This window comes from Aquarana catesbeiana, linkage group LG09 (assembly GCF_042186555.1).
Source record: "Aquarana catesbeiana isolate 2022-GZ linkage group LG09, ASM4218655v1, whole genome shotgun sequence".
Lineage (NCBI taxonomy): Eukaryota > Metazoa > Chordata > Amphibia > Anura > Ranidae > Aquarana > Aquarana catesbeiana.
In genome coordinates, this window is record NC_133332.1 from 36,338,999 (window position 1) to 36,356,958 (window position 17,960).

A 17,960-nucleotide genomic window follows, 5' to 3' on the forward strand; every position below is an offset into this window, starting at 1 on the left:
ATTGGTGCTACATTGTCTTTTCTCCAATCAGCTAGTACCATTCCAGTTAGTAGACTGTCAGTAAAAATTAGGAACAATGGTCTGGCAATTACTTGACTGAGTTCTCCAAGTACCCTTGGGTGCAAGCCACCTGGTCCTGGTGATTTATTAATGTTACGTTTCCCAAGTCTATTTCTAATTCTGTCCTTTGTTAGCCATGAGGGTGCTTCCTGTGATGTGTCATGAAAACAAACACTGCAGTTTTGGGTACTGAAGCCCCCTCAATTCCCTCGTGAAGACTGAGGAGAAGAATACATTTAATACCTTCGCCATCACCCCATCCTTTGTAACCAGATGTCCTTCCTCATTCTTTATGGGGCCAATATGGTCTGTCCTCCTGTCACGTCAATACTCACCGAGGCCGAGATGCCGAGAGCGGCTCGCCCTTACGACCACGCGCACCCGAACCCCCGAGGGTGATACAGGGGATCGGAAGCACGCGGAGGCACGGGCTTCCGGTAGTTGCGGAAGGTAGACTCAGGTTCACTTTAGATGTAGGAAGATACCTGGCGGGCACCGTGCAGGACCAGTGTAACTGACCGTAGGAAGGTCCGTAGGATAAGCAGGGGTCAGAGGTACTGAGCAGGTAAATAGAATAGTCCTTTAAACAGGCAGAGATCAGGGGTATCAGGCAGGCAGGTAGAATAGTCCTTTAAACAAGCAGAGGTCAGGGGTATCCGGCAGGCATGTAGAATGGTCGGTTAACAGGCAGTGGTCAGGGGTATCTGGAAGGCAGGAACAAGGAACTAAACTCAGGGCAAGGTACAGCTGACGACAAACCAGCAACCCGACTGGGCGCTGGAGTCGTCTGAAGTAGCCTCCGGTGAGCGCGTCAGCGTGACACGCTACCGTGCACCCGCGCGCGCCGCACCATCAGGCCGCAAACGGGTGCACGTCTCAACACCAGCCCGCTGCGCATGCGCCCCGCAGTCTGGCGGACGGAGGCGACCCGTGTCTCCTGACAGTGCCCCCCTCCTAAGGGCGGACACTGGACGCCCAAGCTAGACATCAACTCCGGATGGTCTCGATGAAAGGTTTGAATTAAGCGAGGAGCATGTAGATTCCTTGCGGATTCCCAAGAATTGTCCTCAGGTGGGTATCCTTTCCACTGGATCAGGTACTATAGCTGCCTGCCCTTCTTTCTACAACCAAGGATGGCCTCCACCTCGAACTCGTTCTCCCCGTCCACCCTGATTGGTGGGGCAGGAACCTCTCCTCTTTCTGGGAAAGAACTGGACACAACAGGCTTAAACCGGGATACATGGAAAACAGGGTGGATCCTGTACGTCTTTGGCAGTGCTAGTTCCATGGCCACAGGATTGATAATCCTTTTGATAGGGAAAGGACCAATGAATTTAGGTCCCAATTTTCGGGATGGCACCTGTAGTTTAAGGTTAGAGGTGGATAACCAAACTTCCTCCCCTATATTAAATGTTGGATTTTCCTTCCTACCCCGGTCATACTGCTCCTTGTAGACCCTTTGAGCCTTCTGCAACATGTCTTGGATCCTCTGGAAGTTAGTCTGCAAGGAGGTTATTCTGTCGTGTACTGCAGGGACTGCTATTTCAGGAATGTCATTAGCCAGGAATGTGGGATAAAATCCGCAGTTCGCCCAGAAAGGTGTTTGGTTAGTAGCTGCGTGAATGGAGTTATTATACGCGAACTCTGCATATGGAAGAAGATTTGCCCAATCGTCCTGGGATCCTGAGCAGAAGCAACGGAGGTATTGCTCTAAGGTCTGATTTATTCTCTCCGTTTGACTGTTGCTCTGAGGGTGGTTGGCTGACGAAAGGCACACTTTAATATCCAAGGCTTTGCAGAGTTCTCTCCAGAATTTGGACGTGAATTGCACGCCTCGGTCCGACACTATACTCCTTGGTACACCGTGGAGTCTTATGACCTCTTTCAGGAAGATATTGGCTGTCTCTACTGCAGAAGGGGTACCCTCCATGGGCAAGAAGTGGGCCATCTTGGATAGACGGTCGACCACAACGAAAATAGTAGTAAAGCCTCTTGAGGCCGGCAGGTCCACGATGAAATCCATGGACACGTCGGTCCATGGTCGTTCTGGAATAGGCAGTGGCTTAAGCAAACCCCAGGACCTGGTGTTTTGGCCCTTGTTCCGTTGACACAGGGGACAGGAGGCCACGTATTCCCTGCAATCCCGTCTCCACCCGGCCACCAGAAGGAGCGAGAGATTAGATCAGATGTCTTCCTAACTCCGAAGTGACCGACCAGTATGTGGTCATGGCACATCTTGAGGGTTGTTGACCGAGTTTTCTGAGGTACAAAAATTTTACCCCGGATCCAAAAAAGACCCCCATCTTTCTTCAAAGACTGTACCTCTGGTTCCGTACATGAATTGGATGAGGTCTTGATGGATGATACTAAGTCCGTCTGTGCCAGCCCAAGGAAATTTTGAGGAGAAAGGATTGTGCTTGGTTCCGGAGTTTGGAGATCTGCTGAAAAAAGAAAGGGCGTCTGCCTTCCCATTCTTTACACCAGGTCTATAAGAAATGTGGAAATTGAAGCGAGAGAAGATTAGAGCCCAACGGGCTTGTCTGGGTTTGAGTCGTTTCGCTGTTCGGAGGTATTCAGGGTTCCAGTGATCTGTGAAGATCATCACTGGGTGGAGTGCCCCCTCAAGTAAGTATCTCCATTCCTCCAGGGAGAATTTTATGGCCAGCAGCTCCCTGTCACCTACATCGTAATTTAATTCCGCTGCGCTGAGTCTCCGGGATGCAAATGCAACTGGATGTAGGATAGGTTTGGGTCCTTGTCTTTGGGAGAGAATTGCTCCTTTTGCTATCTCTGATGCGTCCACTTCCAATATGAATGGTTGAGAAGGATCAGGATGCCGGAGAATGGGAGCGGAACTGAATAGATCCTTTAGGTTCAGGAAAGCTTCCTGTGCGGCTTGGGACCACCGGAAGGAGCCATGCTGGCGGGTTAGCTGGGTGATAGGTGTCACTATAGCAGAAAATCCAACGATAAATTTCCGGTAAAAGTTAGCGAATCCTATAAACCGTTGGACTCCCTTTTTGTCAGATGGAGCTGGCCACTCTTGGATAGCCTGTATCTTTTGGGGGTCCATTTCCACCCCATTTGCCGATATGATGAACCCCAAGAATTGCACGACTGATTTCTCAAACTCACACTTCTCCATTTTTAGGTAGAGTTTGTGTTGCTTCAGAATGGCAAGAACTGTCTTGACATGTCCCCTGTGCAGTTCAATCATGGAAGAAAAAACTAGTATATCGTCCAAGTAGACTACAAGGAAATCATCTAGGTATTTGTGGAAAATGTTATTCACTAGGTGTTGAAAGGTGGCTGGAGCATTACAAAGCCCGAATGGCATCACCAAGTATTCAAAATGCCCGAACCTGGACCTGAAGGCCGTCTTCCATTCGTCCCCGGCCCTAATTCTGACAAGGTTGTCTGCCCCCCGGAGATCTAATTTGGAAAAGACTCTGGCTGACCGGAACCGTTGGAACAGTTCTGGGATGAGCGGTAATGGGTACCGATTCTTGATGGTGATGTTATTTAACTGCCGGTAATCCACACAGGGTCTAAGGGATCCGTCCTTTTTCCCGACAAAGAATATACCTGCTCCAGCAGGTGAAGATGAGGGACGGATGAACCCTTTCTTCAGGTTCTCGTCAATATATTGTTTAAGAGCCTCCAGCTCTGTTTCTGAGAGGGGAAATATACGGCCAAATGGAATCTCTGATCCTGGCAGTAAATTGATTGGGCAGTCATAAGGTCGATGAGGCGGGAGGCAATCGGCCATTTGTTTGCTGAAGACCTCCTGGAACTCAAGATACTCCTGAGGAACATGTTGGAGGTTAACTGAAGGAGCCGAAATTGTGGCACAGATCTTGGGCTCCAAAGGATGACAATGTTGAGAACAATATGCAGAAGGAAACAAGACCACCTTAGAAATCCATTGGATCAGACGATCGTGAGCCTGTAGCCAGGGTAAGCCTAGAATGACTGGAAACATAGGGGAGTGAATAATGTCTAGGCGTAGGAGCTCTTGGTGCCCAGAGTCAGTAGTTACTAGGATGGGTCGGGTCTCCTGTGTAATAGGACCTGAGCTGGGAAGAGACCCATCAGCCAAGTGAACCCGTAGGTGTTGAGCTTTAGTTTGCAAGGGTACATGCAGGTTCCTGGCCAAGGCAGCGTCCATAAAGCAACTACATGCACCCGAATCAATGATCACTGGCAGGCGGGACTCCCCTTCCGGTAGCTGTAGAGAAATAAACAACATGACATAAGATTTAGAAGCATTGTTGTCTTGGTAATTCATTGATTTTGGCTGAAAGAACTTACTGGGCCTTATCGGGCAGTTGCGCAGGAAGTGTCCGGCTCCCCCGCAATAGAGACACAAGTTGGACTGCCGTCTATGTTGTCTTTCTTCTGAGGCCAGTTGAGGCCGTACCAGACCAAGCTGCATAGGTTCGGAATCGGGAAGAGACGTAGACCCAGCTGTCATAGGAGACGGTATTTGAATAGGTTGGGGTCTTGATGTCGTCCACACAGGGCGTGGACTTTGGAATCGTTCTGAACGACGTTCCCGCAAATGTCTATCCAGTTTTGTGGCTGCCTGAATTAACTCCTCCAAAGATGCGGGGTCTCCATCCTGGCCAACTTGTCCTTGAGGAGTTCAGACAGGTCTTGGCGGTACTGATAACGTAGAGCTGGCTCGTTCCAGTTTGTATCGGCCACCCATTTACGGAATTCCACCGTGTAATCTTCAATTGGTCTCCTTCCTTGAGCTAGGTGGTGCAGGATAGCTTCGGCCGTAGCTATACGTTGTGGGTCATCATAAAGCTGCGACATACTCTCGAACGTGTCGATAGTATTAAGCACCTGACTCCCTGATTCTACCAAGCCGTGGGCCCAGGCCTGAGGTTCTTCTGACAACAGGGAAATCGCAAATCCCACCTTGACCACTTCTGATGCAAAGTTCGGGGCTGCAGAGCAAAATAAAGAGTGCATGCATTCTTAAAAGCTCTAAATTTCTTACGGTCCCCTGAGAACCGTTCCGGTGTGGGGACCCTAGGTTCTGGGAGTGCCATTACAACTGTAGGACTGGCGGTAGCCTGGGGAAGCGGGCCTTCATTGCTAGGTGCGGGAGCTGCGGCGGCAGAAGGGAGTGGTCCCGTTAGCTGTTGGAGACGGCTGTCAATTTGTGTGTATCCCTCCTGTAGTCTCTGCACCGAGTCTGCCAGGGTGGAGACCTGCTGACACAGGATCTCCAAGGGGGAGCGCGCTCTGTCGGCCTCGGACATCTGGCTGGTTTGTACTGTCACGTCAATACTCACCGAGGCCGAGATGCCGAGAGTGGCTCACCCTTACGACCACGCGCACCCGAACCCCCAAGGGTGATACAGGGGATCGGAAGCACGCGGAGGCACGGGCTTCCGGTAGTTGCGGAAGGTAGACTCAAGTTCACTATAGATGTAGGAAGATACCTGGCGGGCACCGTGCAGGACCGGTGTAACTGACCGTAGGAAGGTCCGTAGGATAAGCAGGGGTCAGAGGTACTGAGCAGGTAAATAGAATAGTCCTTTAAACAGGCAGAGGTCAGGGGTATCCGGCAGGCAAGTAGAGTGGTCTTTAGACAGGCAGAGGTCAGGGGTATCCGGCAGGCACGTAGAATGGTCGGTTAACAGGCAGTGGTCAGGGGTATCTGGAAGGCAGGAACAAGGAACTAAACTCAGGGCAAGGTACAGCTGATGACAAACCAGCAACCCGACTGGAGTCGTCTGAAGTAGCCTCCGGTGAGCGCGTCAGCGTGACGCGCTACCGGGCATCCGCACGGGCGACAGCGCGCACACTGGGACCGCCGTGCACCCGCGCGCGCCGCACCATCAGGCCGCAAACGGGTGCACGTCTCAACACCAGCCCACTGCGCATGCGCCCCGTAGCCCGGCGGACGGAGGCGACCTGTGTCTCCTGACACCTCCCTTTTTTACTGTTTATATACTTAAAGAGTTTCTTGGGATTTTTTTTGCTCTCCTCCACTATGTGACTTTCGTTTTCTGTCTTAGCCACCCTAATTGCACCCTTACATATCTTGTTGCATTCTTTGTAAAGTCTGAATGCTGACGATGATCCCTCAGTCTTGTATTTTTTGAAGGCCTTCTCCTTTGCTTTTATGTGCATTGGAGTTAAGTCATCCAGGACTTTTGTTCGCTCTTTTAAATTTATTTCCCAATGGGATGCACTGGCTAATGCCCTTATTTAATGTACTCTTAAAGCAAACCCATCTCTCCTCCGTGTTCTTTGTTTCTAAGATTTTATCCCAATTTATATCTTCTAGCAAGGTTCGTAGTTTAGGGAAGTTGGCTCTTTTGAAATTCAGTGTCTTTGTTCCCCTTGTGTTTCCTATTTGTGTGATTTTATACTGATGCCAATTGACCTGTGATTGCTGTTTCCTAAATTTCCCCGTATTTCCACATCTGTGATCAGGTCTGTATTGTTGGTAATCAGCAGATCTAGTAACGCCTTGTTTTTAGTTGGTGCATCTACCATCTGACCCAAGAAATTGTCCTGCAAGACTTTTAGGAACTGGTGAGCCTTATGCCCTGTACACACGGGCGGACTTTTCGGCATCAAAGGTCCGATGGTCTTTCTGACGACCTTTCGGCGGAGTTACGAAGGACTTTCGACGGACGTTCTAACGAATGGACTTGCCTACACATGATCACACCAATGTCCGACGGATTCGTACATGATGACGTCCGACCGAACTAAAATAAGGAAGTTGATAGCCAGTAGCCAATAGCTGCCCTAGCATCGGTTTTCATCCATCAGACTAGCATACAGACGAGCGAATTTTTCGACCGGACTCGAGTCCGTTGGAAAGATTTGAAACATGTTCCAAATGCAAAGTCCGTCACATTTTCGACAGAAAAGGTCTGCCGCAGGTACGATGAAGCCCACACACGGTCAAATTGTCTGATGGATTTGTTCGGTCGGACAAGTTTGGTCAAAAAGTCCGGCCATGTGTACAGGGCATTAGACAAATCATTAATTCTAAATAGATCAATTGTAAAAGCATTGCCTGTGGACAATTTTAAGTACTGTTGTTTTTCGTCATTTCATGGGTGTGCACAATTTCAAAACTTGACCTGTTTGGTATCTATTTACTCAATGCAACCCCAGCTTTTAAATTTAAACAACTACATTTGTATTATATTGTGTTTGTGTGCAATAAAATGTATTTTACTGTATTTTTTTCATGAAAATATAGATTGGATAAACAGTTTAACAAGTACTGAGAAACATAAACAAATTGCAAATGCCGCCTTTTCAACAGGGACACTAGTTTTAGAAAATATATAATTATTTTGGGGTTTTAAGGGGTTTTAAGTATTTTTTTTTTAGAAAATTTGCAGATTTTAAAGTGTGTGGGAATAATTTTTAAATTGCTTCATACTGTATGTGAAGCAGATAAAACAGCCCTAAATTTAGATTATACTCCAGTGAAGTAAAGTGTCAGATATGAGAATGGGCTCTATTAGATGCTTTGAAATGTTATGTCTATTTTATAAAAGTATATGTATGTAATGATTTCCTTAACCACTTCAATACCGGGCACTTTCCCCCCTTCCTGCCCAGGCCAATTTTCAGCGCTTTTTAAATGACAATCACGCGGTCATGCTACACTGTACCCAAACACATTTTTATCATTTTGTTCCCACAAATAGAGCTTTCTTTTGGTGGTATTTGATGAACTCTGCGGTTTTTTTATTTTTTGATAAACAAATAAATTACCAAAAATTTTGAAAAAAAAAAAGTTTTTCTTTGTTATTAAATTTTTTTAAATACGTAAGTTTTCTCCTTCACTAATTGGCGCTGATGAGGCTGCACTGACGGGCACTGATTAGATGGCACTGATGAGGTGGCACCAATGAGGTGGCACTGATAATGGGCACTGATAGGTGGCACTGATGGGCATTGATTGGTGGCACTGATAGGCACTCATGGGCACTGATAGGCAACACTGATGGACACTAAAAGGCTGCACTGATGGGTACTTATGGGTGGCACTGATGGACACTGATGGCACTGATGGGCGTCACTAATAAGGAGGCACTGGCAGGCATTATTAATGGACACTGATTGGCATCCCTGGTGGCCATCAGTGGTGGGCATCCCTAGTGGTCCTGGGTGGGCATCCTCGAGGGGGCTGCGCTGATAATCAACCAGCGCAGACCCCCGCTGTCAGGAGAGCAGCCAATTGGCTCTCCTCTACTCGCGTCTGTCAGATGCGAGTGAGGAAAAGCTGATACATGGCTTTTCCTGTGTACACCATGATCAGCTGTGATTGGACACAGTTGATCACGTGGTAAAGAGTCTCTGTCAGAGACTCTTTACCTAGGTTGGAGTTGTGGTGTATCAGACTGACACGCCGCACCACTGATCGCCGCGCTGCGCTCCCCCATGGATGCGAGCAGGCTTGTTATCCTGATCACGACATATGATGTCCGGTTGGATAACTGAACCACTGCCCGGCCGTCATTTTGCCGGGAGGGAAGTGGTTACAATGGACATGGGCATACTATGCATACAATATATGTGATATATTTGAATTATCCATATAATTGTGGACCTGCAACTTCTGATGTTTTAATGCTTCTCTGGGCCTCAAAGAAAAGGGTTTAAATGAAGAACAGTTCTTGATAAACAAACCAGTTTCTCCTTTTTCATTTTCCAGTACTGCAATGGACTATGAAATGGAGAACTGGATTGCTTTTGGCAAAGAAACTGTTCTTCCTTTGGGCACTTTTTTTACATGTGGTCCTCTCTTTTACAGAATCACACAGCCACCGACGTTACCTCTCGATTATTCCAAACCCTATTGGATCTCCAGCATATTCCATTAAAGTGTATATCGATCATGTGGAGTTGGCAAGTTACAGCGATGAAACCCGTATTTTTCAGTCCAGCTTAAAAGGGAATGTTAATGCTGAATACTGGATAGATCTGACGTTAAATCTCCAAAATGCTGAGCTGGCTCACAAACATCATGTTAAGTTCGTAAATAGTGTTTTAAATCAAACACATGGTAGGTATTGTGATTATATTCTGTGTTGTAACCCTTCCCTTTGCTTGTGTGTTTTTGGTTTGGCTTATGGTACTAATAGATGGCCTGATTAAGGCAAGTGATACAAACAGTCTGAGCTTTTGAAGCAACTAGGCCATGTAGAATATAAAACCTCTTCAGGGATTATGACTGACAGTTGAATGTAACCAGAAGAATAGCTTAAAAAAAACAATGTGAGTCCCCCAAATTCCATAACAGATCTCTGGAGTCTGGTATGGTTTTTAAGGAGACATCACAGAACAAAAATGTGTGGGGTCCCCCAAATTTCATACAAGACCCCTAGCGTTCTTTATTGATATCAAGGTGGAATCGCACGCAAAAACAAGAGAAAAATTATGGGTGCACCGAATGGAACTTTTGGTGCCGAAACCAAAATCGAAAATGCAGGATGCACTTAGCCGAAAACCAAACTGACAGTTTTTTAAAAATTTTAAAAAATTTAAATTTACAGAATGAAGTGGACTCGCATGCCAGCGACAGTGAGTAAATCATGCTTGAAATGCCAGAACTTAGAACTCCAATGATGAACCCTGGAACTCACATGGATTTAGGTAAAGCTGGAACTCGAGTGGTGATCAATCCAAGTGTAGACGATAAGAGAGACACTCTCAACCAAAGGTATATGGAAAGAAAAAGATGCCATAAATGTGAATGTAAAATTGTGATCACAGAGTAAATGCAATGTGGGGAGCTGAGGAGCAAAGACCGACGCATTTTGTCCCAATGGACTTCGACTGGGGGGCATAAAACAGCTCCCCCACATTGCCCATATTTATAAAGAATGTGTACAAAAATAATGAACCAATCACGGACAGTGTGGCTCAGCACATGGCACCAAAACAGGAAGTGCTGCCGCCGGCGTGAGTTGCACGCCTTGCTCTGGAAATCCATGAGCGGAGCGACACCAGTCACATGGCCACATACGTGATGTCCAAGTCCCATTGTGGCCAAAGCGCAGTCACGTCATCAATGCAGTGACAGAGTGCCGGTCTACCTGGCTGAGAAGTTTGGCACTCTGTCACTGCATTGATGACCATGTGCCGAGTCACACTGTCTGTGATTGGCTCATTATTTTTGGACCCATTCTTTATAAATATGGGCAATGTAGGGGAGCTGTTTTATGCCCCAGTTGAAGTCTATTGGGACAAAATGCGTCGGTCTTTGCTCCTCAGCTCCCCACATTGCTTTTACTCTGTGATCACAATTTTACATTTACATTTATGGATTGATGCTGGTATTTTAAATAAAACCCATCCGTTTCGATCTATACCATATGGAGACATCTTTTTCTTTCCATATCCCTTTGGATGAAAGTGTCTTGCTCTTATCATGTACACTTGGATTGATCGCCATTCCAGCTTTACCTACATCCGTGTGAGTTCCAGGGTTCATCATTGGAGTTCCACGTTCTGGCATTTTAAGCGTGATTGACTCACTGTTGCTGGCATGAGAGTCCACTTCATTCAGTAAGAGTATTTACTCCTTATCCTTGGTGGAGGTCGCACCATCCCTGGTGTTATGTGTGGCATCGTGGATGTTTCATCCTACTTCTGAACACCAATTCTACTACAAGGGTGGACTATTTTCATGCTTTATCTCATTTGAACTCACTTCATGATATAGTGATCCATCATTGGTTCAGACCTGTGGGACTTTTATTTTTATTTTCATTTTTCCCTTTTTTTAGCACATTTTCATGTTACTATACATGTTTTATACCATTATATGTTACAATATATTAGTATATGTTTTTCTCACTGTATGACATATTGCATTTGGTTTGGGATCACTTTAGCGGTACAATTCATTATACATTTTCCTAAAATGTTGTCACTTTTTTTGGTAGCTGCTTTTATCACTATTTGGGTTAGCGCAGTAATTTCATACACTATAATCTTTTACTTAAACATACTGCTAATAGTATTAGGAAAATTTCCATTTGGTGTACCTCTAGCAGACATGATACAGGAGATGGTCAGAGACTGCAAACATGGTACAGGAAATGGTCAGAGACTGCAGACATAATACAGGAGATGGTCAGAGACTGCAGACATGGTACAGGAAATGGTCAGAGACTGCAGACATGATACAAGATATGGACAGAGACTGCAGACATGATACAGGAGATGGTCAGAGACTGCAGACATGCTACAAGAGATAGTCAGAGACTGCGGATATAGTACAGGAGATGGTCAGAGATTGCAAACATGATACAGGAGATGGTCAGAGACTGCAGGCATGGTACAGGAAATGGTCAGAGACTGCAGACATGATACAAGATATGGACAGAGACTGCAGACATGATACAGGAGATGGTCAGAGACTGCGGACATAGTACAGGAGATGGTCAGAGACTGCAGACATGCTACAAGAGATGGTCAGAGACTGCAGACATAGTACAGGAGATGGTCAGAGACTGCAGACATGATACAAGAGGTCAATGCAGCCTCACCAGAGCCCATCAGATGCAGCCTATCAGTGCCATGAGATGCAGCCTACCAGTGCCCATGCAGTCTCACCAGTGCCTATGAGATGCAGTCTCACCAGTGCCTATGCAGTCTCACCAGTGCCCTCACACACCCCTGGTACTGGTGCCACCCCCTGCCACCGCTCCCCACCATGCTTACCTGGCTCTGTTTGCCCATCTGTGGGTCTGAGAGCCCCATGGCGGGTGCTGGTAGCTGGAGGGGAAGGAGAAGAGGGGACACACATCTGCTCTCCTCCCCTTTATCCGAAAGGGGAGGCCCGGAATGTGACATCCCTGACGTCACTTCTGGGTCAAGCGCTCGGTGTCCCCGGCTAGCTCAGCCGGGGAATTATGTTTTGCAATGCGATCGGCATTGCAAAACATTCAGTGGAGCACAGGGGAGATATGCAGGGTCTTTTAGACCCTGCATATCTCAATAAAGAGAACCTGTCACCTAAAAATCATCACATAGGGAACCCCTATTTGATGAATAAAAAAAGTAAAGTAAAAAAAAAATTTTTTTTGCAAAAATAAAAGTTACAGCCAAGCACAAAAAATCTCCCCCTCCAAAAAAATGAGAGGTCCCACAACTTCACATATACACGTGCACGAACGTAAATGCATGCGTTGGGGCACCAACGCGTGAAAATGTTGATTGCAATACACGTTACATATCGCCACGCACGCCGGAGTGAGAGCAATAATTCTAATACAAGACCTCCTCCGTAACACTAAACTGATACCTATAGGGGGCTTTTGAAGTGTCCCCTACAGAAAATATAGGGTACTGAAGTTTGACGCCATTTCATGGGCTCACAAAAATGTAAGGTTTGGCATGTTGGGTATCTATTTACTCGGTGCAACCTCATGTTTTATATTTTATCAAACATTTGGGTAATTTATTGCATTTGTTTGCCCTAAAATTCACCTTTGCGGTAATATCGTGTGACATAAAAACCGGAACTACCACTATTTTATTCTCTAGGGGAGGAACCTCAGTCTGCTCACACAATTTGTAATAAAAACATCTTTGCCCTTCTTAAGCTTCCCCCCAACCACTTTTGATATTATTTTATATTTACTGTGATTCTGTAATTGCCAAATATGCTGCAGAAATCTCTGGCTGCAGCCATTTTAACTGTGGGCAACTGAAGCTTCTGTCTGTTCACTTCCTGGATTTACAAAGGCACACCTCCAGCTCTGCAGCCCTGAAGCTCTCATTGGCCATCTTATGACTCATCCCCCTCCCTTCCTGGCAATCTTTCAGGAGAGTGAGAGCTGTGCACATGTCATAAGCCTAGGCTAAGAAACAGGAAGTGGGCTGTATAAGGTATTTACTGGCAGAAAAAATGTTTTACTATTCAAAGTTAAAACAACAAGGGCAAAATATTATATATATCTGCTTAGTAAATACTAAATCAAAGATTGTGAGTGGAGATACAACAACAGGAACTGTTTTCTATTTTACCAGACTATCTAATGTAGGCAAATGCCCAGAAGTACAGAGGCAGCTATACTATTTGGGGGATTGGAGGAGTCAGTTTATTACACTTTTTACTGGAGCAAGACTAATTAATAAAGACAAATTAGCCCAAATTAGATGTAACGAGCTAGTAGGGACTGCAAAGCTATGCAAATGATGATGCCCAAAGCTGGGCTTTAACTAAAAATAATAATTCTCAGTTTTTTTGCAAGAGTTTATAACTACATGCAGAGAAATGTTATGTCTGTCTGTTAACTGTACTGTACCCTCTTTTATGTACAGCATCCATTAGATAAGCAGGGGAGAAGTAAAAGGGCCATATAGGCCCGAAAAAATCTTAAGGCAGCTCTTGAGGATAACAGTCCAGTGACACCAATTTCTTTTCTATTCAGGAGAGAATGTTTACCAGCAGATGTCAGGCTGCACAATGGATGGAGATGGAAAATATGATGGATATTTGAAGTTTGCACAAAATGGGAAGGATTTTATCGTGTTTGATAAAGATCAGATACTCTATATACCTATGACCTTTCAGACTCAAGTTATAGCCCAGCACTACAACAAAAATACTGCTTATGGCTCTCGCAACAAATATGGTTTAGAAATTTTATGCACTGAACAGATACATAGTTACCTCAAATATGCAAGCTTTGAGTTGGAGAAAAAAGGTGAGAACCTATTGAAATATGATATCTAATATACACCTTTTACCTTTTTCTCTTTAGCTATGGCAAGTAAAAGGCAACTAAAGCTGCATGAAATATTTGGTAGAGAAAACAAAAGCCTATATAAAGAACATATCACTGAGTAAGATTGTTCCATAGCAAGCTGACATTTATGTATATTCAGATACTGCAAGTGTAATTTGCTTGTTTAGATAGAGGACCTGAAGGGGAAATTTGTATTTTTTTTTTTCAGCAAAATTTTCACACTGGCTTTTTTTTTTGTAAATTCTTTATTTAAGAGGATAAGCATGTGGAAACACAGAACCCATCACAATGATATGTATAAAGCTAACAGTAAACTCCCCCAAAGGCAATCGATATTACAATCAATGTAGTCATACAGAAAAAGTTCACCATATTTGGGTTTTCACCAAGTTGCAGAAGGATAGGGAGGTTCTGCATCTCACATGTCCATTTTTTTTACACTGTATTACATGTAAAAACGGTAACAGCAACCCATAATAAGAAAGAAAAAGTTAGCAACAAAGAATAGAGAGGGAAGGAAGGGGAGATAAAAAAAAGGGGGAAGAAAGGGGGGACTCTCCCCTTCGTGGGGGGGCAGTTGGGAAAATGCATATACCTCTGTCTGGCCTCACCATCCCCATCCGGGGAGCATAGAAGAGCATCGTGTTACTGAGAAGTTAGATCAACAGCTCGCTATATTCCTAAACTAAACTAATTCATGCAAAAAAACATTTTTTTGAAAATTGCTCACTGAGGCCTTTCTCCGTGGCCACCAGATCTTCCACATTTATCCACATTTTGCCTTTATCTCCGATATTTTTTTCAATGATACGGCCACCGTTGGGGGCTGTGTCTTTTTTTTGCAGAGCAAGAGGATGCAGCTCTTATCCCGCTTGTAAGCAGGAGGGGGATAATGGATTTCCTGTAGACCTTAGTAGGGATCTTGTGATGATGTAGAAAGAAGAATTCAGGGGTCTCTCGGTCGGAGCGAGCCAGACACCTCTCCACATCTCCAACACAGGTCCACACTCTGGGGGAACATCTTGTGTAGTCTATTCAGAGTGTAATACCACCGGGATAGTAGTTTAAATCCCGCTTCCTGGTGTCTGACGCAGATAGAGGTTTTATGAGTGAAAAGAAAGAGCCTATCTATTTGTTTCTCCGTGAATTGCACCCCCAGGTCACGTTCCCATTTGGTTATATAGGGAGGTCTAAAGTCTGGGGGTTGGGCTATTAGTAGTTGATAGGTCAGGGAGATAGCATGTCTCAGTGGGGTTTGTTCCAAACTCATCAGTTCGAAGGAGGTTAGTTGCCTCCTAAATGCCACCAGTGAAGGCAGGGAGCCAATAAAATGGGCTAGCTGTATCTTTTGCCAGAACGACAGTCCCGTCAGGATCATCAGTGATTTGTTGCCTGTTCTTCCATTGGCCATTAACAAGGAAGTGTCTTGCCTGTGATCATTCAACCTCCAACAACTCTAGAAATCTAGAGTCCTTAAGCCCCGTAACAAAGGCCAGGATTCCGACAATGGGAGTGAGTGGGGACGGTAGCGGTGCGACTGAGAAGTTGCTGAAAGCTTTAAGGGGAATTTGCCATGTTTCTCCCACCGTAGGGTGGTTCAGTATTAGGTTTGGCAGGAGCTTTTGGCACCAGGGCAGCGACTCCAACTGGGTCTCCGTTAGGGTGTGCTCTATTTGTACTCACTGCTTTAGGGCTCCATGTCGACACCAGTCCAGAACCCGAGTCAGATGGCATGCTGTTAGATAGAGGTTAGCATCCGGCAAAGCGATACCTCCCCTCAACTTGGGGAGTCGCAAGATGGTCTGGGCCAGGCGGGGGGGTTTTTGGGTCCAGAAAAATGTGACGAAGGTTCTATTCAGCTCTTTAAGGAAAGATGCCGGGATCTGTATAGGGAGTGCCTGGAAGTGGTACAATAGCCCAGGCATGATGTTCATTTTTACTATGCCACAATGTCCAAACCAGGAGAACATCCCCTTATGCCAGTTCTGGAGATCTTTTTTTTTATAGCTGTCAGGAGGGGGGGAGTTGAGAGGAAAAATTTCTTCTACTCTACTGGGCAGAAGGATGCCTAGGTACTTAATGTGGGATGAGGCCCACTAAAGGGGAAGTCTTCTCTAATCAGCGCAGCTAGGGATGGTGGCAGGGCAACCTCCAACGCCTCAGATTTCTGGTAATTAATGCGGAAGAGCAACAGCTTTTCATATGTCTTTAGTTCTGCCAGCAGGTTCGGGATAGAAACCAATGGACTGGTCAAGAAAAATAGCAGATCGTCTGCAAATGCCACTATTTTTGGGGGGATAAGATGGTACCCAATCGTAGACCCGAGATATTCGGGTTGTCTCTGATAAACCTCAGAAAGTGTTTGAGGGTCAAAATAAATATCAGAGGCGATAGGGGACACCCCAGTCTTGTCCCATTTGTTATCGGGAATGATGGTGAAAGATGACCATTGACCTTAACCTGTGCCGATGGGCAGGAATAAATTGCTTGGACCAAATTCATCATTCGCTCCCTTAGATCTATGCACCGAAGGGTCTCAAATAAAAAGGGCCAGCTCACCCTGTCAAACGCTTTTTCAGCGTCCGTCGACAGGAGCACAATCGGGATTTCCTGTTTCCGCACTGCATAGATTAGGTTGATCGCTTTGGTTGTGTTGTCGCATGCCTCCCTCGTGGGGACAAATCCCACTTGGTCGGAATGAATCAATTGTGGGATCAGATCTATCAGCCGTGTGGAGAGGATTTTCGTGAACATTTTAAGATCCACATTTAACAGGGTGATCGGCCGATAGTTTGGCAAAGTAGAGGGTCTTTCCCCTCCTTTGGGATCACCGCAGTATGTGCGCGTAGGGTATCTCTTGTGAGGGCCGTTCCATTGTATGCTGAGAGGAAATGTGGGGTCAGAAGCTCCCCAAAGGTCCTGTAATATAAAAGAGAGTATCCATCTGGACCCAGGGCTTTACCCAGTTGCATGCGCAACATCGCCAAGGCCACCTCATCTGCTGAGATGGGTTTCTCTAATTCAGTTAGCTCCTCATCTGAGAGGTGAAGTGGACCCGATCTTCGGAGGTAGTTTTGTATATTGCTCTGTTCCATGAGTATCCCCCGATCGAAAGTTGGGCATTAGAGATTGTAGAGAGAGGTATAGTACCTTTGGAACTGGTCTGCTATGGCTTCTGTAGTATGAACCTTATTGTGAGTGTCAGTGTAGATTTCGGGGATAAACGTTCAAGCTCATTGGTCTCTTAGAGCCCGTGCCAGCAGGTTGCCATATTTGTTACTGTGCATGTAGAACGTTTTCCTGCATTTGGCAATCACCTCCTTTGCCCTGTGTTGAGCCAGGGTGCGCAACTGATTTCGCAAGGCTGTTAAATCTGCCAGAGCTAGGGTAGCTAGATTTTTTATGAGTGGCCTCCAAGGACCAGATCTCGTCCAGAAGTTTGATAATCTGTTGCTCTCTAGCTTTCTTGATTCGGGATCCTATCTTTATTAAGCGACCCCTGATGTGCCTCCCAAACCATTGTTGGGGGCTACCTCCGGGTTTAGGTTTTCGGCAAAGAACTGCCATAGTTCCCTAGACACCTCCTCTGCTACTTCGGGCATTTGGATTAAAGAGTCGCTAATCTTCCACGTCCACTGTTTGGTAGTGGGTTGTAAGAGGTCTATGTCCACCATAACCGGTGCATGGTCTGAAAATGTTATTGAGCCAACAGAGGCCGATGTAACCCTGGATAGGAGGGATTGGGGTGTCATAATAAGGTCAATTCGGGTGTATGTGCCGTAGGGGTGCGAGTAGAACATGTAATCCTTATGGTTCAGATGAAGAATCCGCCATACGTCTACTAGGGGGAAGGCATAAAAGCTTCTCTTTAGGCGTTTCAACGCTGCATAGGAGAGCTGGGAGGTTTTCCTGGACGAGTCCAGGGCCAGGTCCATGATGAAATTCATATCGCTTCCCAGAATCACTGCCCCTTCCACAAACTCTCCAAGCTCAGTCAAGATTGGATCCAGAAAAGTGATCTGGTTTGTATTTGGGAGGTATAGGTTCACCAGCGTGACTGAAGAACCCCCTTTACGAACAGCGCCCTACCCTCTGTATTGCTCCACTTCTCCTTCTCCAACCACTGAATTGTTTTGCGGATCA

At 45.8% G+C, this 17,960-nt stretch overlaps 1 protein-coding gene across 2 annotated transcripts in view; it reads left to right on the forward strand.

Annotated features, from left to right (window-relative positions):
- The window catches only part of LOC141107507 (major histocompatibility complex class I-related gene protein-like), a 114,128-nt gene that overhangs the window by 16,851 nt on the left and 79,317 nt on the right, over window positions 1-17,960 (forward strand). The window contains exons 2-3 of one of the 2 annotated variants that reach the window (XM_073598277.1): window positions 8,867-9,118; window positions 13,500-13,775. In XM_073598277.1, the coding sequence (XP_073454378.1) occupies window positions 8,867-9,118; window positions 13,500-13,775 (528 nt within the window). The remainder of the gene's footprint in view (window positions 1-8,866; window positions 9,119-13,499; window positions 13,776-17,960) is intronic. The other variant, XM_073598278.1, reaches the window with a different exon arrangement.